This window comes from Carcharhinus amblyrhynchos, chromosome 7, assembly GCF_965287045.1.
Source record: "Carcharhinus amblyrhynchos chromosome 7, sCarAmb.v2.hapA, whole genome shotgun sequence".
NCBI lineage: Eukaryota > Metazoa > Chordata > Chondrichthyes > Carcharhiniformes > Carcharhinidae > Carcharhinus > Carcharhinus amblyrhynchos.
The window spans coordinates 69,485,544-69,508,273 of NC_137330.1; the positions used below are offsets into that span (position 1 = coordinate 69,485,544).

General features: G+C 40.0%; 2 protein-coding genes across 2 annotated transcripts in view; one reads left to right on the plus strand and one right to left on the minus strand.

The window, feature by feature from the left end:
* Positions 1-22,730, plus strand: part of cep85l (centrosomal protein 85L) — a 213,312-nt gene that overhangs the window by 95,043 nt on the left and 95,539 nt on the right. The gene's annotated exons all lie outside the window — the stretch shown is intronic.
* Positions 648-20,989, minus strand: pln1 (phospholamban 1). Its single transcript, XM_080192558.1, has 2 exons — positions 20,876-20,989; positions 648-2,015 (listed from the first exon to the last, which is right to left on the minus strand). Exon 2 carries the CDS (start codon positions 1,927-1,929, stop codon positions 1,771-1,773), a length of 159 nt encoding a protein of 52 aa, XP_080048684.1. The 5' UTR covers positions 1,930-2,015; positions 20,876-20,989; the 3' UTR covers positions 648-1,770.

Consider the following 22,730-nt stretch of genomic DNA (forward strand, 5'->3'; position numbering starts at 1 on the left):
GTGGTGGGGTGGAGTGGGGTTGGGGAGAGCAGGAGGGGCAGAATAGAGGGGTGAAAAGGCCCATTAAGAGCCACCTCTGCTCTTGCTGCCAACTAAACTCTCCCACAACCCCCTTCCCTCAACCCCCTTCCCACTTGAATACCATTTAATTTCGTAGGCCTTCCCTGAAAGAGGTGACACGAAGCTCCTGTCCAGCCAATGAGTGAGACCCCTGTTGTTTTCATTAAATCCAACCCATTTTTTAGTTCTTCTCAGGTTCATAGGAAGGAGTATCTTTCTTACTGACAGGATATAAGAATCCTGGCGAAAGCATTTGAAGTCTAAAAATGTACAAACATTTGTGAGCTAGCGGAAGAGTTTCAAAAATATCTGTGTCTAGGTTGGAGTAATGCCAATTAAATCATTTAGTAAATGTCAATTGGTGGAAGAGTTCAAACTCTGGGTGAGTTAGAGTTTGGCCAAGCTGAACATTTAGATAGTTATAGAAAGAGTCAGGACAGTTTCAGCAAATGGTGGGGTCAAGCAGCGAATGTAAGTGGAAAGGTGTAGCCAAAGAATTGTTCTGACTACTTGCTTTCTTCTTCAGCATTCTCATCCAATTGTTGTGCTCCAATGAATTTTGTTGAATTATTGAGAGCACCCAGGAATAACGGTAGTAAAAGGTTGTTTGGGGTTTTATTACATTTTTTCTTTTACATAATAGCATTTCAAGAACATGCAGCAGAAATAACAGGGTTTCTGATATTTATACACATGTGATGAGCTTAAGACAAGTTGCCAGCAAATATTTCTCTTTAGGGACTGTAGTTAACTGTTAGGATGGGCCACAGGGAGGGTGGTCAAGACCAGAACACTAGACTTATTTAAGAAACAGCTTATTTCTGCCATGCTTTGGTATTCTATAAAGATGAATTAAATGGGACATGATCTTCTTCATCTGAGCCCATTTTGTGACAACTCTAATAATTCATATACTGATACATAAACAATTGATAAATAATGTGAAAAATGTACATTGTAACAGAGTAATAAAGGACATTAAATATATCAGCTTGTGAAATATGAAGAACTAACTTGCTGATGTACTGACAGCAAATAGTTTTAGGCCAGGACCAAAGATGACATTGTTTCTCCCTCATCAACAAATATATTTTCTATTTTCAGTCTCTATCTTATTGAAAATGTGTGTAATTGATAATGGAAAATCAATACAATAAAGCAGACATGATCATTTTACAACTATATTGTAATTCAGGATGGATACTGAATGTCTAGATTGTTGTTCAGGTATCCCTAGTCTATTCACCATCTGTTCTTTATTTGAAAGTAGTTTTGATCTGGCATCTTATACCCACAAGAGTTGTGGTGACAATCTATGCATATCACCTGCAGTAGTTGAGGATTTTTTGCTGAGGTCATAAATATTAGATAGCAGACAATACAAATAATAATTTGTAGAGCTTTTTTGTAAAGTTCATTTATGCTACAGGCTAGGACTGTCTTAAAAAATTGAAATTGAAACATGCATTCATTCCTTGTATATTCTAGATGCTCTAAAGTAGCGTGTATTCCATTCGGGAATATCCAAAGTTAAAAATAAGTACATGTTTAAACAAAGACCAAAATGTGTTTAAACTCATTTTTGATTGCTTATTTTCTCATGAATGAGCATCCTGAAAACAGCACATACACAATATCATGCCAAGGTTTCATAGAGAGAATAGTCCGTTAAACAAGTGTCCATCATCTCAGAGACAGTATGTGGGAAAATTACATCAGCAGTCTTATGATGTATATAAGAAGAAGGCATATAAGTATCAGAGTAAAATTGACAAACAGTTCCTGAAGATTTCGACGGGCTGTTGGGGTCACTTCAATTGCAGAGGCTCTCCTCATGGCAGAGCGGGTTAACTGCTGGACCTTATCCATGCTGATTCAGCAGAGGTTATGAGAGGTGTGAAGATAAGTGTGAAAGCTGTAGAAAGTGCAGAAGCTGTTTTTGTTCTCTAGAAGATCTAATGAAGCAGACAGAGGAAATGTGCAAAAGTGAACAACTGAGGAAAAGAATACGTGCAGTGCACAAATTTGACAGGGATTAGTTGAACACAACGATGGACGGAGCCTTAACTATGTTCATTTAAACGAACAAATTCAGGAGTGTTTACATTTTATTCAATTCTTTTGTGTTAATGGATAGCTTAGATAACTGAAAAATTATTTTGGATGCAGTGATATTAGTTGCAGCATGTCTGGCATTATACATATCTTCACAAATTTTAGGTGATTCCATAAAACAACTTTTGTGTATTGTTGAAAAAAGGCATTTTGTCAAATCTTTTCATCTTGCACTCATCAGAATAATCACAAATATACCAAATGTCATGAGAAGCAAATACTTTAACTGTATGAGAGGAGAATGCAGATTGGTTGGCAAGTGGACACCTATTGGTAGAAGCATTGCCATGGAGAATGCACCAGTTAATAGTGGCTGCCAGATAACTGCCAAGAATTGTTTAAAAATTTAAACCAGCCACGTTAACTTTGACTAGTCAAGGCATTGTCCTGAGGAGTGAATGAGTGAATGGCTATCATTTATTTTGTTTAGCTGAAGCAGGTTCCAAGTGTGTACATGTTATTTCTCCCTGCAAAGAAAGGGTTCTGTGTATTAGTGTATGTAGTTTACAGTCATAGAATCATAGAATCTTTACAGTGCAGAAGGAGGCCATCTAGCCCATTGAGCCTGCACTGACCACAATTCTACCCAGGTCCCATCTCCTTGGCCCCACATATTTGCCCTGCTAGTCCCCCTGACACTGGGGCAATTTAGCATGGCCAATTCACATAACCCGCACATCTTTGGATATTCTAGTCCAGTACCCAGACTAGGAATGTGGTAACAAGTAACATGCAACTGATCACTTCATGCTTAGTAAAGTTTCCTCATACCAATTCCTTCTCCTTAAAGCTTAGTTGAGGTACAAAATTATTTTGGGGAATTTAAAGTGGGATACCACCACATTGCAACACCCTGGTATATTAATTCAGTGTAATGCTGCCCTGTCGTTATCAGTAAACTCAGCAGTTAGAGGACCCTAAGGAAGCCAGCAGTTTTATAATGTGATGTAATTAATTGTGTCATTTTCATATAAAAGTTATTCGGCTCGTCTGTATCCAGCAGCATTGAATAAAAGTCAAATATAGTTATGACAGTTTCTGGTTGCATTCCATACAAGTTGGATTTGACAGTGGATGGAGATTTACAAATAGGGTTATTTACTGTCAGACTGGGAGAGAGAAATTTCCATGCAAGGTTGAAAAAGTAATGAAGGTACATGCGTGCAATCTCAGAATAGGCCATACAACTGAAGGATAAAGTTCCAGTTCACCATTTCAGTGAAAATAATCTGTACAGAATTTTACTACCCTACCCGCCACAGGAATCTGAGCAGGTGAGGGAGCGATCAATGGGAAGGTTCATTGACCTTGGGTGGGATTTTACAGTTTCGGGATGAGTAAGGCCGTAAAATCCAACCCATTCTCTTTACCTGCCAACCTTAACTGTAACGATCGGATATGGCAAATATTAAGTCTTACAGAATCATTATATGTTCAACCTTTCATTCTCAATATTATGAACTAATCTTATTATGGTTTCTTTAAGATATCCCAAATTATGTTCTAAATCAAAAATAAGCAGCAATTTCTTCTATGAAAATTGACTTTTCACCGCTAATTTAACTTTAGACGTGAGTCTCCTTTGTTTGTTGGCTGTCTGAATCCTAAATGGAGCAAGTTTGGGCAGCGTTGATTCAATCCCTATTGAGCAACAATACAAAATGGGCCAAATGATAATGGCCTGGATTTTGCAATAGTTATAACAACCAAACTACCACTATTACTCCTCAGGGGAGAGTTATTTCGATCTCTGGAAAATTTGTAATTAATCGTGAAAAGTTTCACTGCATTTCACTTCCTGGTTTGCTTCTGTGAGAATACTTCAATGTTATTGACTGCTTATCTTGCTTGCTTTTGCTGGAGACCCAGAGATACCCCTGACTTGGCAAAGACTGATACTGGGAAAAGGGAAATCCATATATCAAAGAGATGGTAGGTCTTTGTGAACATCTTTCTTCAAGGTCAACAGTGAGCACTGTTGCTACACTGTTGACTGCAAAAGTAAGGCCAATATTTAAGTGGTGCAGTTGAAGGTCTACGTCAAAGGCTTGGGTTAACGCACATTGCGCTTAATGATTTGCTTTGCATCTAGTCTCAACTTGATGAAAACAACATTGCTATTAATGTAGAAAAAAATCTTGTCAACCATTCTGTCATTCGATTAGTCGGCATGTTTCAAACTGGCTTTAAACTTGCATTTAATTGCTGACATTGACGATAGATATACAACTTCAGTTCACTCTGAGAAACATTCTCCTGAGTTTGGGAATTTTGTTATTGAAGCATTAAACAATGCTCTGAAAAGTAATGAACAAAGATTTAAAAAGTTACTGTTGGGAGAGAGTTGTCCAGCTTGGTTTAGCTTTGTTTTTCTTTGCTAAGGTTATTGGACTCTTATGAAAATATAAAGGTCAGAATTAAAACCGATCTGTCAGGGAATAGATTACAAATCATGTGTAGCATATACAAAGCAAATTGCAATTCTGGTATGGAGCTTAATCTAGTTAGCAATCTCATATTTTACTCTGGATTATTTCCCACTGGCATAAACATTTTATTGTGTTCTGGTTAAAAATGACATTTTTTTCCCTTTTCTAGTCTATTACATTCAACATAGCATGATTTTCTTAAATTACATAAATGATATCTTTTATATAAACATTACCGAGCAGAAAACTACTCTTTAGCATAAATAATAATTGTGTTACAGCACGATTCAGTGAGCCAACAGGTGTACATTTTTTCAACTGCAGCCTGACTTACAAAGATTTATCTGAGAAGATAGAAGGGATTAGGGATGATAAGAATAGTACCCATTACCTGTCATTCACTTCGCAGGCTACTCTTTCTGCTTTGTTTGAAGGGCTTGTTTTTATTGTTTGGAGAAAGCTCTTGGCTGTGATTTATGTTTAACAATCAGAATATTTGGCCTTTCACCTTTGTCACTCCATCTCAAGGTCAGTCAAAATCACATTACTTGACTTTGTATTTACCTGAATGGTAAATGTAATTTGTCCTGTGGCTTTTTGAATAAGCTGCAGTTGGGAAAGCCAGATCTAAAGGACATATCACAGTGACATTGGATTCACTTTGTGATGTCTTATGTGACAGACATATGTATGTGAGTTGATTAGCTGTAGACAGAAGTTATCTGGCACTTTTCAGTTACGTGATAGAAGTTATTATTAGATATGACATTAGAGTGTACATGCCAGATATTACTTTTAAATTAAGCCAACAAATGCTCTTGATCTAGGTAAATAGCGGGGTCCTCACTGAACTATTGCAGTGGAAACAGCCATTGATAATAAGGTGGACAGGCCCCACGGGTCCCCTCCAGGTCCAAAGTGTATTTAGTGCAACACCTCCCCCTCACCCTCCACAGGGTCCAACACACCCAGCTGCTGGGAAAGTGCCAGCAGAGGAAGGAAAAGCCCATTATTGGCACTTATTTGCCTCAATTGGGCTCCAGGCAAGCTTTCCATCTAGCACTTTTCCCACCATTCGCAAAATGGTACAGTGGAGGGAAGATGTCTATCTTTCCACGCACCTGCACATCTCCAAAGGGCTGATAAAATTCAGCCCCAAGTCTTGCTGAGTCTCCATTGACATTATTGGAGCCTCATCCATTCTCCATATTAATGTAGAAGGTTCATAAACATACAAACGAACACTGTGAACCCTTTTCACCTGGCTAGTCTTTCCAACTGAGTTTTCCTAATTCCCACAGCATGGATAGAGTAGGAATCAAGGCACAGCAGGATAGGAAGTGGAGTTGGTGTAGAAGGTCTTGATCTTATTGACTTGCGAAGGAGACTTTGAAGGGCCCATTGGCTGACTTGCAAGCTCATTGCAGTTTCATATTTGTGCTTCCACAATGTCAATGAAAAATCCAAAACATATATTAAATTCTATTGCATTTGATGGCATTGCATTTTAAAATAATGGACATGGAAAACTGCTGTGTAATTTGTTAATTTAATGTGGAACCTCAGACAGCATGATGATTGTAGGGAGGTATATGACTATCATTCGGCAAACATTAGATCATTTAAAAGTTGTGAAAATTAGAAGTGACAAAAGGTCAATCATTGAATCAAACTGACTTTATTGTGTTCCATCGACCCTATACACAGCTGTTCTGATTAGGACATTCTGCAAGTGAATAATGTTAGAATAATTTCTCCTGTTGTTCAACATGGGGTTGCCATTGACTCTGTTGTGGTTGACTAAAGACGCTATTTGTCTTAAAGTTTATATAATGAGAAAATAAATTATTCATTTTTATTAACTTATGTGGATAGTAACCTTTTCTGCTATTCAAGGTCTTTAACAAATAAAAAGCAAATTTTAATCGTCTTTCATTGAATTGATGCAACTAGCAGCATTTTCAGTGTAATGTGAAGTTTCATAGTTGTGTCTTATAATTTTACTTATAGCTAGATGAGTTGACAAATGGCTTTTAAAAGTTAATTTTGAGATTGTGATCATTTGAAAGGTGAGCCATACATAGAAGAATAATTTGTGAACTATTATTAAAGGCCTCAGATAAGGTATGTTCTTTGAAAACTGGCCCAGTTTGTTTTAAGCTTATATATACAATAGTACAGTAACCAGCAGTGCAACAAATCTATCATGTTAAAAGGAAACAAACAGCACTTGATGTCTTGGTCTGTGAGTATACTTTACATTATGATACTGGCAGGTAGGAGATCTGCATTTTCCAAAATGGCACCATGGAACCATTTTTAGCAATGTACTTTCAGTTAATGCATGACTGATCTGCATCCCACTTACCAAGGTAATTAATCTAATAGTCAATTTAAAACAAAAGTTTCAAACAAACTTTTTTATGTGGCCATGCAATGGAAAAATACTCCTTGGAGAGATTTGTTTTAACTTCCAGCAACTAGACTGCTTAATGAAAGTTTAAAGTGAAAAAATAATAATGGGTAAGAAGATTTGAATTAAGATCCCACTGTTAGCTTATTGATTGGAAACATATATTTTGATTCAATATTACTGAAATTATGCAGAGGAACATCATGTCTATTTGGAAGACAAAACTGCACCTTCCAGGTTAGGGAGTGCACAAATGAGAAGATTATCATTGGAATCCTAATTGTTTCATTCACCTTCCCATGCTTAGCATTGTCTCCTCAAATAAAACAGCAATACTACGTAACAATAGGAATGAAGATATTTCTTCATGGATTGTAGAAGAGAGCAGGATGATGGTGTGTGCAAACTGGTTTTTTGGTGATGGTGAGGGAGAACTCTAATTTTCTCTTATTTTCTCACATTTTTATTTATCATAAGAGCTCTGACGAAGGGTCATCTTGACTCAAAACATCGGTTCTATTCTCTCGCAACAGATGCTGTCAGACCTGCTGAGATTTTCCAGCATTTTCTGTTGTTTCTTTATTTATCATGTTGGGTCTGCATTGTTAGATTTTTGCACTCATGTGATATGTCTCTGTAGCCAATTGCCACATTTGATGGAGCAGGCAATCTGCTTTTCCTCCTCATAACAATGTTTCAAGCCGTTTCCCATCATTACCAAATCTGGCCTCGCTGAATCAATTTTCAGGTAACTGTGTCTGTTAACCAATTTAGATTATTTCCAGCATATTGTTCTGGCAAAAGAGTTCCCTTCTCCCTTGTTCTGTCTGTATCGCCAGACTGTTTCTCTGACATTCAGTTTTGGGTAACCTGCAATTTTTCTAATTAAATAATAGGAAAAGTCTTTGGTTCCTGACATTATTTTAATACATATTCCAACCAGTCTTCCACTCCCTAACCATTGTCTCAGCCTGGAAGCAGGCCATTTGCAAACTTGACATCTTACTTTACTCTAGCTTATTCTGGGGACCCAGGTTCAAATCCTGCCACAGCAGATGGTGGAATTTGAATTTAGTAAAAAAAAAGTCTGGAATTAAGAATCTATTGATGACTGTGAAACCATTGTTAAACTGGGAAAAACCCATTTAGTTCTATAATGTCCTTTAGGGAAGGAAATCTGCTATCGTTACCTGGCCTACATGTGACTCCAGAGCCACAGCAATATGGTTGACTTTCAACTGTCCTCCAGGGGCAACTAGGGATGGGCAATAAATGCTGGCCAGCCAACGACAGCCATGTCCCACAAATGAATTTAAAAAAAACCTCTGATGCTATATCCTGCCCATCACAAAGACTATCCACTTCCACCTTTCTTCATGCATTCTCCAGGGTTGACTATTGCATTGCTCATCTGGCGGGTCCCCCATCCTCCACTCTGCAAACAATTCATTTAACCTTCTAAGCTCTTCAATTCATATCTGATGCCACATCAGATTTAAGTCTCCCATCGCTCTGTCCGTGCTGATCTTGTCTTGTTTCCTCTTCCAAAATTTTATCCTTATCATGAACTCCGTCATGCCTTCACATATCCCTCTCTTTATAATGTCTTCTAATTCTGCATCTTCTCCTTTGTAATGGAAAGAATATAGGACCTAAAACTTTGCTCCCATGTGGCTCAACCTCAAACACCGGTTGGAAAAGACTAAGAGGCTGAACAAGGAAGTGAAATTTATGGTTGCACTTCCCAACGTGCAGCTGCAGAAAGTTAGGACTAAACCAGGATTGGATGTTAGATAAACACTCTGACAGCAAATTAGAATTGAGGGACAGGTGGTGAAGATCTTTTGCTGTTTTTTTTCATAGGTTATCACTGAAAATATATGAAAATCTGTGGGGTGGCATGGTGACAGAGTGGTTAACACTGCTGCCTCACAGCGCAGGGACCAGGGTTCTGTTCTGTCTTCGGGTCACGGTGGAGTTTACACATTCTCCCTGTGTCTGCATGGGTTTCCTCCAGGTGCTTTGGTTTCCTCCCATACTCCAAACATGTGCAAATTAAGTTGATTGGCCATGCTAAATTGACCCTGGTGTCTGGGGGATTTGGAGGGTAAATATCTGGGAGTAAGGCCTGGGTGAAATTGTGATCAGTGCAGACTCGATGGGCCAAATGCCTTCTTCTGCACTGTAGGGATTCTATTCTATGAATCTCATCTGTGGCTGTGATTTTCCAGTGCTGCTGAAAGTGCACGGAGTTTTGGCTGGAACGCCAAGTTCTCCGTTCTCACTTGCAACAGGCAGTAACGGACAAGTACGGTGAATCCCACCCTGCGTCAGCAACTTATATTCTGACCATATCTTCAAATTTGACTTCTCATTGGAAATATACGTTATTGTGTCCTGGATTATCTTGCCGTTTGGTTCACATACCTCTCCTAGATACTTCACGAATCTACGGGCGGAATTTTCTAATATTGTTCAAAATCGTAGAATAGAATCAATCATAGAACCCTCCAGTGCAGAAAGAGGCCCTTTGGCCCATTGAGTCTGCACGGACCACAATCCCACCCAGGCCCTATCCCCATATTCCTACACATTTTACCGTCTAATCCCTCTAAACTACGCATCTCAGGACACTAAGGGGCAATTTTTTTTTACAATGGCCAATGAACCTAACCTGCACATCTTTGGACTGTGGGAGGAAACCAGAGCACCTGGAGGAAACCCACGCAGACACGAGGAGAATGTGCAAACTTCATACAGACAGTGACCAGAGCCAGGAATCAAACCCAAGTCCCTGAGCTGTGAAGCAGCAGTGCTAACCACTGTGCTACCATGCCGCCCTGGTGTTAATTTGACTTTGTCCACTAGTCCAAAATGTTGACTTGAATTGAAAAGCAGTGTGTAACCTGCTGGCTGTGCCCTCAATGGGCATTGCATGGCACAAACTCCATCATGTCACCAGCATGGGGCTGGGACAATTGAGTGGGAAATCCTACCAGCGTAAAAACCATTTCAGGTTCTCTATCCCTCCATCTTTCCCCACTGAAAACGGGGTGGAAAAATAACATTTATCTTTGTCTGAAAGATTCCATCTGACTTCTTACACATAACATATCTTACTTTTTAATTTGTGACCAAAGGAATCTGGCAATGAGGCACATTTGCTTTATCTTACCTGAGTACGTGATTTTTTTTCAGACCCCTGGCTGAACAGTATGTGAACAGACTGAAAGAATTTAGATTTGCTAATTTTACAGCACGTTATCACAGCCATGGGACTTGAAAAAACATTTGAAGTGGATGTATAGACACACAAATGTTAACAGCTGGCTACATTTAGTGCCATATGACCCATTTCGACGTGACACAATGACTGGAATGCAGATGCTGCTCTGTTGATAATTCTGTGACATGCTCTTTGCAGAGCTTGTTTACTTCCATTACTGCACAGAACATGATCTACCAGTGAAATTATTCCGAATATTCTGCAAGCCAATATTTTCATTCCTTATTACAGATCAGGATTCAGAAAAATTACAGTATTATTGAAGTTTCATTGCTGAATATATTAGAATGGCGCTTTCATTTTGATTTGAAACATGAGGCCAAGCCACCAAAAGCAGGCTGATTTATTTAACCAGATAATAATGGGGTGGCCACTGTTTATTTTCTGCTATGGTAGTGAAAAATAGGGTGCAATTCTCCTAACTAGGGACAAAGTCCAGTGGCAGGGGTGGGAACGTGATGGTTGGAATCGTCCAGCCATTCATGACCCATCACCACTGCAAGCGAGGACAGAGAATTTGGCGCTCAGCCATACCCTTGTCCACTGCAGCAGGACCGGACAGTCCCATTGGCATGAATGGCCAGAAAATACCAGCTGGAGTGTTTCCCGCTGCAGAGGCTAGTGGGAAAACTCACCAAATCTTCTGGCTCCGGCCTTATTAGTTATGTGGCTGGGTGCTTTATGCTGTATTCTGTGGTGGAGGAGGCCTGATGTCACAAAGTCCACTGCCTTACCTGGGCATAGTATTGAAAAGGCACCCAACGTTACTGACACACTATGGAAGAAAAAAGATGGACCTCCAGAGACATTCTGAGGCTGAAAGATGGACTTCCTTTGATGACACCGAATCTGGACATCCCAGGTGCTGTGCTGTTGCAGGGTCCAAGGTGCAGGTGATTTCCATCCTGAATTCTGGACGCAGCTCCGGGCATTGTTCACGTGAGTCCTGACACCTGCGCATCTTGCTGTTCCTGACTTGTTTTGCACTGATGTATTTTCCTGCTGGCGCCGTGGAGAATCGATTATGTGGGGAGGGGGAAAGGTTGGACCTTCAGCTACATTTAATTAGTGGGATGCAAATAAATTTCCCATCAGCCTTCCGATCTGTCATGATGGACACCAGCAGAATTCCATGTAAATTCACAGCAATATAAAAACAATTCTACCTCCCAACCCCCCCCCCCACTCCCAACCACCACCACCATTGAACCCACTGACAGGGCTTGGCAGGATTCCAGTTTTAGGAGCTGAATATTTATTTTACTTTGAGGCTGTTTATTGCAGTGAAATTAAAGTGATTTATTATTCATTGCAATCATTAACAGGTAAGTCAAGAACTTTATTTAAATACATAGATAGATTATAAAACCTTTACTGTCTTTGCTTCATTAAAGTCTATTCATTAGTCATAAGTAAGGCTTACATTAACACTGTAATGAAGTTGCTGTGAAATTCCCCTAGTCACCACAGCCCGGTGCCTGTTCGGATCATTGCACCTAACCAGCATGTCTTTCAGACTGTGGAATGAAACTGGAGCACCCAGAGGAAACCCATTGAAGTTGCCAGCGCAATTTAATTCATTAATGAACAGATGTTGACAGCAAAGTTGAATGCCATATTTCAAACAGAAAATGAAGGACATACTCAATAGTGTGAATCTATGAAGAGCATCAATGAAAAGAGAAACAGTTTCCATATATAAGACCATAAAACATAGGAGCAGAATTAGGCCACTTGGCTCATCAAGTTTGCTTTGCCATTCAATCATGGCTGAATAGAAAGGTTATTCAGGTCAATGACATTCCTTGCAAACTCTATTGAATGGTCAGCAACATGAAACCTTGGCCAGAATCTTCCAGCCTGGAATCTAAAGTTGTTGCTGGACACGGAAATGGGTGTGATTTCCGCTGGGGATTGGAACAACTGACCATACGCGATTTTATGAATATATGAATTAGGAACAGGAGTTGGATACTTGGTCATCGAGCTCTCTGCCATTGGTTAACATCATGGCTGATTGGAATGTTAAGTTGAGGTTACAATCCAATCTACCCTGATAACTTTCCCCCTCCACGCTTATCGAGAATCCATCTATGTCTGCCTTAAGAATATTCAAAGACATTTCTTCCACCATCCATTGAGGAAGAGAGTTCCAAGGACTCTCAAACTCCTGAGAGAAAAAAGCTATCTCTGTCCGAAATAGGTGTCTCCTTATTTTTAAACAGTGGTCCTCTCATGCTAGATTCTCTCACAAAAGAAAACATTCTCTCCATATCAACTCTGCCAAGACCCTTCAGAATCTTGTAAATTTCAATCAAGTTACATTTTACTGACTTAAACTCCCATGGATACTAGCTTAGCCTGTTCAACCTTTCCTCATACAACCCAATTCAAGGATTTGTATAGTAAACCTTCTCTGAACTGCTTCCAATATATTGACATCTATCCTTATTTAAGGAGGCATGGTGGCATAGTGGCTGGCACTGCTGCCTCACAGCACCAGGGACCCGAGTTCGATTTCTGTCTTGGGTCACTATCTGTGTGGAGCCTGCATGTTCTCTCCCTGTCTACGTAGGTTTCCTTCGGGTGCTCCAGTTTTCTCCCACAGTCTAAAAGACATGCTGGTTAGGTACATTGGCCATGCTAAAATCTCCCTCAGTGTACCCAAACAGGAGCCGGAGTGTGGTGACTAGGGGATTTTCACAGTAACTTCATTGCAGTGTTAACGTAAATCTACTTGTGATGCTAATAAATAAACTATAAACTATAAAAAAAACTAAACTAAAAGATAATGCTATACATAGTTTTCCTGGTGTGGTCTCATCAGTTCCCTGTATAACTGATATATAATCTCCTTGCCTTTAAATTTGTGCAAAATACATTAAATGCATAGCTTGTAGAAAATATATCAATTGACAAAACTGGCCTGACTGTTATTATGTAAGAAATAAAAATCAGTTTAAGATTTTTTATTGACTATAAATGACCTAGTTCACCAATAGGCTTTTGTAATGTGCTTTATTGCAGTTTTTTCAGATCCCAAAATATACATTAAAAACCAAATACATCCAGTAAAAAGTATTTGGAGGCAAGAGATAAATGTATAGACAATAGAAGAACAAGTTTCATGCTGGTGAATTTGAATAGGGGTCACCATGTGCAGCTTTGTGGTCAGATTGCTTTCATAATGCTGCCAGTGCATATTATCACCAGAACAACTCTTATCCTCATCTTAGAACTTAGATTTCCTCTGAACTTCAACCCGAACATTCACCGGAATGTAGCGACTAGGGGAATTTCACAGTAACCTCATTGCAATGTTAACGTAAGCCTTATTTGTGACTAATAAATTATAAATAAACTTTAACTTTGATGCACCCAGACATCCTTGTTGTGCTGAGTACATACAAAACAGGTGGCCCTGTCCAACATCAACATCTTGGAGATGACTAAAAATATGTCTTAACCATAAGAAAAAGCTGTGAAATTTTAAGGGGGAACTAACCCATGTAAAGATATGCACTAGATACTGCAATTAATTTTTGTCTATTATTACTTAATAATTTTCATGTATATTCTATTTATTGTAGCCTTTAGTCTCTTCAATAAATGAAGGGTGGAATTCTCCCAAACTGTAGCTGGTGGGTTTGATAGTAAGTGAGGGGGCGAGGTGGGGAGTGGGTGGGTGGAGAATATGGCAGGAGGCTCAGAAATCTGATTCAAGCCAGCATGAATTTGCAGCAGATCCAGAATTCTCTGACCTTGCCTGGGGCTGGGATTATCTGGTCCTGCTGCTGTGAATGGAGATTTGGCTGAAGGTCAAATTCTCTATTCTCACTAGCAGCGATGGCAAGGTGTCCGAGATCCGAGAATTCCGGCCAGGATTTTCAGCTGGTGCCCATCATAGCGAGTCCGAAAATCTGTCAGAACCTCATTTGATGAAGACCCAACTTCCTCCACGCCAGATTCTTCACAATGCTGGTGGGAAAACAGACCATTGGGCAACATGTTTGGGACAATTGGGGGAATGATGCCAGGACTCAGCTGAACAATGCCTAGGGCTGTCTCCCAAGTTTAGGATGCGGAGATGCCCACATCCTGAAACACTGCTGCATTGGATCGGGAGTACAGCTGCAGGTGGATCTCCCAGATTAGGTGTCCTGGGGGGGTGTCCAGCCTCAAGATGTCCCCAGAATTGCATCTTCTTTCTAGGATGGTCCATTCTCTGGCCTCAGAGTAGTCCCAGAGATCCATCTTCATATTCAGGAGGTCTATCTTCTTTCTTCAATAGTGGGTTTGCAATGTTGGGTATCTTTCCAATATGGCACCTGGATAGGATAGCGGAATACACATCATCCAGGCCTGCCCATTCACGGAATACAGCGTAAAACTCCCAGTTGCGTAAGTAATTTGAAGGATTTGGCGTGTTTACCCGCCAGCCTCCACAACAGGAAACAGTCCATGTCACAAAACGGAAGAACTCTGGCCGAAGATTCTGGGTGGGATTTTCCAGCCACACTCGCTGCAAGACTGGAAAATCCCACCCAAGATCAGCCGACCTTTGCGTGATCCATTCCTCACCTACTATGATTCCCGTGACGAAGGGGACGGGGTAATTCAGTCCTCTGTGTGAATAGCAGTGGTGATATTTGAATATTCATCATTACATTCGTAGAATACAAATAATGAGTAGATTTTTTTTGACAGATTTTAGTGGTGTAGCCTTAACTTATGTACCTTAACATCATGAAGTTAGCGAGGCAAATAGCTGGCTAAGGTCCTCAATCCTGATCATTAGCCAATGAATCTTGTAGATGTGTGGATGCCAGTTGAGGACTGAGGCTCAGTGTGTGTCCCACTAATATTAATTGGTGGATCATATTTCAGGTTCACCTGGTCTTCAAGGGTATGAGTAAACCCTCCCTTAGTCACATCTTCTCCATCATCATGGGTAATGACTATAGAGAAATGGCAGCCAGCAGGACTCAGATCAGCCTGTTCCCTCATTAGGCCTGCTTTCCAACTTGGATCCAAATATTGGAGGCCAAAGTTTTTCAACCCCTTATGTCTAGATTCACACATGGATGAGGTAGCAGAGAGCAGCTGGAGCCAAAAGACCTACACAGTAACACTGAGGAGGAGAGAAAACTTGAAGGGTAAAATAATCCAAAAATTTCTCCAGGGTACTTCTGCTTTTTCTGAGAAATACTGCTTAATTTTACAAGATATGGTATCTGCCAGCAGCCAGTACAGACCTGAAAAGCATGCCTGTCTTCTATGGCTGCCAATAATGAACATCAATATATATATTAATAAATCCATGACTTCAGTATCTTGCTGTAAGATTACCAAGATATGATTTGTAACCTATCAGTGGAAAATTCTTGGAAGTCAACATTAGTTGGAGTTTTTAAGGGCTCATGATCCATAAATATTCTTTGGTACTGATTTAATTTGTGCAGTGTACAATTCTTCACCAGAACAAAATTAAAATCAAGCATTTCCCAGAAAAAAAATGAAAAGAGAGGAGAATATTGGGATATTGGAATATGCAGACTGTTGGGATTGGGACTGTTGTTTCAGTAGAGGAAGTATTAAATAGCTCATTTCTGTATTCTAACTTCCTTCTCAACCAAATTGCTGTTTTATGCAAAATTATATTCTCTTACTTAATAACTGTTACCTATTTGTTTGGTATCAAGAGTGCTTATAAAATAGTTAGTTTACTTGAACAATTAATCAAAAGAAATTGCTTGATCACAACTTTATGTTGTCCTTAATCATAGTGAACACAAATTTTGACAAAACTCTTTGGGTGAATTGAATAATTGGAGCTTTCAGGGCAGCAATGGCTTCTGTCATTTTTTTCCAACATTGCAAAGATCAGCATTGCACAAATGTAAGGGTAAATGATTTGCGACTCTGTGGGAGCATACTAGAGAATCCAGTCTTGAAATTTGTTCACCCCAATTTATGGCCTTCTAAAATTTCTGAAAATAAATATCGGCAGAAAATTAGGAGTGACGCAGATCACATGCCTTGACCATCTTCAATCCGTAACACGGCATTTCAAAATTTACTCCACGATTCTCTATTCTTGAACATATTTCCCTTGCAACTATTACTATTCAGCTTTGTTCTAACCCCTTGTGATTCAAATGGAGCCAAACCTGATACTTTGATTAGAATTTTATCACTGGCTTTGGAGGCCCAATGTTGGGATGAAAAGGGAATCCTAATCATACACTTGCTGGTAGTGGGGCAAGCTCTGCAATTTTATTGGACGAGGCCTTCAGGCTTGTCATCCAATTAAGGGTGGCAGGAGGGCTCCTGATGCTGTTAGTCCAATCACAGGGCCAGTGAAGAGAGAGGTGGGTGCTGTTGGGGCAGGTCAAGGATTAAGTGCATCAATGTGGAGATTGCCTCAGAAAGGTAAATATAAAATTAAAATTTGAGGGGCCAAAGCAGGCAGGCCCCTCTAGAAAACCCATCGGGCCAAGGGACCTGTTTTGTTTTCCCACAGCTCCATCTTTGAGGTGTGGGGCCTCTAGCTTCAATTACCTCATGAACAGCCAGAGGGAGGCCACCTCCAAGTAGTTTGCTGTCACCCCACATGGCAGAGGTCCACTCACCTATCAGTAAAATGTCAGCAGCCTGGGAAAATCACCCTTAATAGGATCTTTGATCACTTAAATTGGCTGCCCTCCTCTGTTTGGTGGGTTGCTGATTCACATCCAGTCCCACCTCTGGAAAACTTGCTCATCAGCAGGAATGCCTCAGTCCTCCACCTTTCTTCTTACACCAGGGACACACTATCCTACTTCTTAACTCCTGGCTGACTTACACAGCTCAGAATAATTTTCAGAATGAAATAAAAATTGGTAGGTATATGTTAAGATATATGTTTAGTTCTAATTCAAATCAAATTAATTAATATTTTGGGCAAATATTCCACTTGACTCACATTTTTGAAAAAGATAGACCTCAATTTTAACCTCGTTCACTCAGCAGTAGTGTTGCAGATGGATGAGTTAAAATGGCAGCCAGGAAGTAACCCACTACACTGCTGTATTGTTCCTTCTCTCTTTTCACTAAAAGCTGCTGGTAAGCAGCATTGGGCCAGAAATACCCTGTAAGTAAGATTGTTTTAATTTTTGAAAGACTTCTTGTGGTCCAAGAGTGCCAAAAGGCTTCCTTTGCTCTCTGTTTTCTCCCCCAATCTCCTCCAGCTACAACCAACTCAAAACTCCATTACTACATGTTTGAATTTGCTGGGTGCAGTTTCTTTCATCCCTAGCAGTGTCCAGATCCAACTTTCACTCATAACAACTGATATATCTGTCAGTTCCAGGTGGAGAGACACATTTAAACTATCAGAATGAAACATGGGAGCTAAAATGGCCAGGGTCTCATGCCAAGGGGTTTGTAGGGGTCTCCCTCTCATCCATTCTCAGCTTGCCTTGAATGTGCCCTGAGCTAAAAACAGGGCTTCCATATCCCAAATGTTTAACTTCATTGATTATGGCATTTGCATCCTGAAAGCCTGCAACAGCCAAGGGGAACAAATTGGTTTTCATTCTTTTATGGGACGTAAGAATCATTTGTTGCTTTGTCCTGGGTGCTGCCTTTTGAGTGTTGCTGCAACTCATCCAGGCAATTGGATGAGTACCATGTACCTTGCAGATGGTGGACCGGTTTTGGGGAGACAGGAAGTGAGTTACTTCTTGCCCAATTCCCAGTCCCTACCCTTGTAGCCATAGTATTTATAGGGCTAGTTCATTTACATTTCTGGTCAATGATAACCCCCAGGATGTTGATAATGGAGGATTCAGTGATGGCACTGCCATTGAATGCCAAGAGGAAATAATTAGATGCTGGAATTCTACCGCCCCACCGCCATGGGAATCGGAGCTGACGAGGGGCAGACAATGGGAAGGTCCGTTGACCTTGGGCAGGATTTTCTGGCCTCAGGTCGAATGCAGCCATAAAATCCCACCCAGATTCTCTCTGGTTGGAGATGGTCATTGTTTGACACTTGTGACATGAATGTTACTTGCCACTTAACAGCGCAAGCTTTAATGTTGTACAGGTCTTGCTACATATGGACACAGACTGCTTCAGCATCTGAGGAGTTGCAGATGGTGGTGAACATTTTGTAACAATCAACAATTGGATCTGTCATGCTTTTTGTAGACAGGAAATACCTGGGCAATTTTCCAAATTGTTGGGTAGAAGCCAGTTGTAGCTGTACTGAAACAGCTGGGTTTGGGCATGGACAAGTCTCCAGTACTCTTGATGTGACTTTGCCAGGGTACACATCTTTGGCTGCAGTTGATGCCTTCAGCTGTTTCTTGATATCACATGGAGTGAATCAAATTGGCTGAGCACTGTTGGTCTGTGATGCCAGGGACCACAGGAAGAGGACGAGATGGATCATCCATCTGGCACTTATGGCTGAAGTGGATGCAAATACTTCAGCCTTGTTTTCTGCACTGTTCAAAATTGATCAACCTTTAAACTACAAGTATTATCCTCCTTCACCATTCACTCCTTCCTTTCTTTACTCCCTCATCAGTAGATTCTCTCAATTCAGTTGCAATTTTGCCTTTGGGCTTTTTGCAACAGCTGATGAGTGTTCTAGTGGTATGATTTCCAATGGTTCACCTGGTTTAGCTGTTCAGAGGTGCTATGCTATTGTAGGGAAAACTTACTTTGACTTTGCTTTTTTCCTATTGCTCTCTGTTACCTGAGATGACCTAGCCATGACTGATGACTTGATGGCACTGTGTGTGTGTTGTGTGTGTGTGTGTGTGTGTGTGTGTGTGTGTGTGTGTGTGTGTGTGTGTGTGTGTGTGTGTGTGTGTGGTACAGAGGGTGGAGGAGTAAGCTTGGTCAAGTAACCGAGTGGATACGAGATGTCTATTTTTAACCTTTGGCAATTATATAATATGGCTGATAATGGAGCAGTAACCTATTATACACCCTGTGCAATATTCCTTCCAATGTCAATGGAAAAAGCCAGCTGAATGAGATTGTAAGATCTATGGCTGATTCAATATCACCTACAAGTGCAAGTCTCAAGGTTGGAGAGAATAATGTGCCAATGAATGTCCTGCACAAGCCATTTCATTGGTAATTCAAAAATATTCTTCTGCTGTAACAGATCATCATTTATCACACTCAGCAGAGACATAGAAGATTTGAAAAGTTGCAACTAATAAATATCAATGTTGCAAATACCTATTATGCAAATGTACAAATATTTTGCAGAGGATGAAACTGATTCTAACAGAATAGCACTAAAAACATAATTAAACCATCACATTGTTTTACTGGAAAGTGCTCTGTATAATCTCATTCTTTTCATGCTTCTGAATGGTTTAAAAACATAAATATATATTGGAATCTGCAGTGGACTGAAACAACCATGTAAAAAGTTATGTCAGAGACATATTTTTCAATTAAAGAATGGCATTTTTGGCTAGTAACCCAGAATAAATTGATGGTTTAACCCCTGTTCTTCAAAATTCAAGTTCGTCCTTTATGTTTTTTGTTAAAATGACAAAATATTGATCTGATGAGTGAAGATTTCTAGTTTTAGGGAAATGGTTGCAAAGTAGTTTTAGTAGCTAAGCTCATTTTATAACATGGGAAAATGAATGATGATCAGAGTGCAGGTAGACCTGAAGGTAGAATTGCTCCCAGTGCTTCGCTCTCATATATTATTAACATTTTTCTTTTCGCCATTTCTACAGCACAGAGATATCATTGCTTCAGAAAGTTAGGTGGCTGAATAGAAGGAGTTTTATGGTCGCAGTAGAAACAAAGAAAGTAGAAGCAGGTGTAGGCCATTCAGCCCTTCGAACCTGTTCCGCCATATAATGTTAGAGGATAGGAAGTTCCTATTTCAGAATTTGGTAGATGTATATGTCATAATTGCCTCCAAGCCAGCAATACAGCAAGCTTTCTATTGTTAAGCGCATCTTTAAAGAAAATTCTTTGGTAAACATAGATGAAATAACATTGATCAGTTTTAATCCTGTCAACAGTTGTCACTCCGTGTCATTGCTTCATTTGTTCATTATGCCACTGTGACAATGAAATGGGTCTGTTCTTTCCAGTAGAACAAAGTAATAGTTTAATTACATTTTTAATGCTATTCTGTCAAAATCAGTTTTATCCCCTGCAAAATATTTGTGGAGCTTTGCATAATAGGTAGTTGCAACATTGATATTTAGTAATTGCAATTTTTTATATCTTCCTCTCTCCCTAGTGACAAGGACAAGTCTCTCTAAATGTTAAGTAGGCAAATGGATTATTTGTGCTCTTTTCATTCTTGGTTTATCATAGCCAATTATCACTTTGTAAAATATTCAGTATTTCAACAGTGTTGATATTCTTTTCAGATGTTATTTCTTTACTCCTGTGATGGTTTTAATTTGAAATACCAATTCTGGTCTCCAAAGAGGAAAACTTGCAAAGAAATTATTAAAACCACACAGAACCATTTTGAAATCTGATATCGTCATTTTAAAACCACAGATGCTAAATAAAAATTTGACAGTCTCTTACCTCGGTGAGTTAGGGATATGTGAACTGCTGGATGGCTGTGATCAGGGAGCTCTGGAATACTGTACAGTTTTCCTCTGAATGGCCAAGAAGTTTATTGGAATGAACAGTGTGGGTGGGGAAAAGCTGAACTTTGAAGAGGTGTGGTTTGTGTTTTCACAGACTGATTCATCAGTTCTCATTGGATTAAATTCAGAAGTCTACTCCCAGCTGTGGTTTGGACACCAAAAGAATGTCAAAGTCAGCTGTTGTTTCGACCTCATTCCCTAGCCTCTTGACTACCCCTCCACTGCTACAAAACAAAGTTTAGTTCTCCACAAGTATCTCAGTTTAAATGAAAGCCGGAATTATTCTTTTGCATAATTTTTTAAATTTGGCGTGACAATGTATGCTACTGTGTGTACAATCCATGTTACAGGAAAAGAGAAACCACAACGTAATGTTTCCAGTCTCTGGCTTTAGCTGGCATTGTTTTGGGGAATTGTGTTGTTTATACAATTCTAAATCTTAAAAATGGAGGTTGGTTTGCTTTGGCATTAGATTATTGAAATATTAAAGAAAATAACAATGATTTTCCCCTTCTATATTTGGATCAAAAATTCCTTCTGCCAACTATGTGGCTTTTAAAACATTCTTTTGTGGCATGTGAGTGTCACTGGCGAGGTCAGCATTTGTTGTCCTCCCTAATTGCCCTTGAGATGGTGGAAAGGGATTATTTTGCATTGATATTGAAGCCCTCTCCCTAACCTGCTTGCCCCATGGTGGCAATTACATTTGAATTTCTGGAAATCAATGTTTATGCTGTATTCCTTCAGAAAGCAGGATTTGCCTGCAGGAGACAATCACAAGCATATTTAATTTCCCCCCCTTAATCTCTGCCTAATTATTGTGATGTCATTCCTTTCCTGGCAGCTCTCCACTCATTCACCTTGTGACCAGTTTTCATTGTGTGAGCCCAGACTGTGAATGTCAACAGGATATTCAACTGGACTGGATCAGATCCAAGCTCAATCATATCTTCCACTCATTGATTTTGTAGCAGGGATCTCTGGTTTAACAATCAGGAGCAGAAATTCAGATGATCCGTGAGAAATTGATTACTGTTCGTATTGTAACACAACAGCAAGGGATCAACACAGGATTAGGCTTTATCTCTTCACTCACTTTGGTCAAATTGTCTTGACAACCCTTCTTCATTGATCTAGCTTCCCTCGCTAGGTGGGGCTTGTTTCAAGATTCTGGTGTCACCATGGGATGACACCTCATGTCACCAAAACTCACATTGGTGTTTGCCACTATTTTTGCAAAGAAGCTTGACCCTGGGTTTTTGGACATGAGGTAGAATTTTTCATTTTTGAGTTGGAACCTCGAGAACTGAAGTCAAATGCAAGTCCTGATCCCGTACCACGTCCAAACCAGTAAACTGACTCAATTTTTGAAGAAGGGTCATTCAAACTCGAAACGTTGGCTCCATTCTCTCGCCACAGATGCTGTCAGACCTGCTGAGATTTTCCAGCATTTTCTGTTTTTATTCCAGGTTGCAGCATCTGCAGTATTTTGCCTTTATCAATTGTAGCTGGATTGGCTAATTAGTGGTGAGATGGCATGCTTGCTACCCAATTAAGAATGAGGGTTGGGCTCACGAGGTTGGAGAACCAATAGAAAGCCGTCCCACAGTGATACATTTGGCAGCCCCAATGTCGAAGGTGGGAGCTTCTGATATCTTCAGCATTAATAGAGTGATAGCAAGATGGCACAGTGGAGGTGCCCACTGAAGAGAAGGCTTTAAAAAAAAGGATAGTCCTTAGCTATCTGGCCATGATCATGGAAAGGCGACCCCTCCACTGAACATTCCATC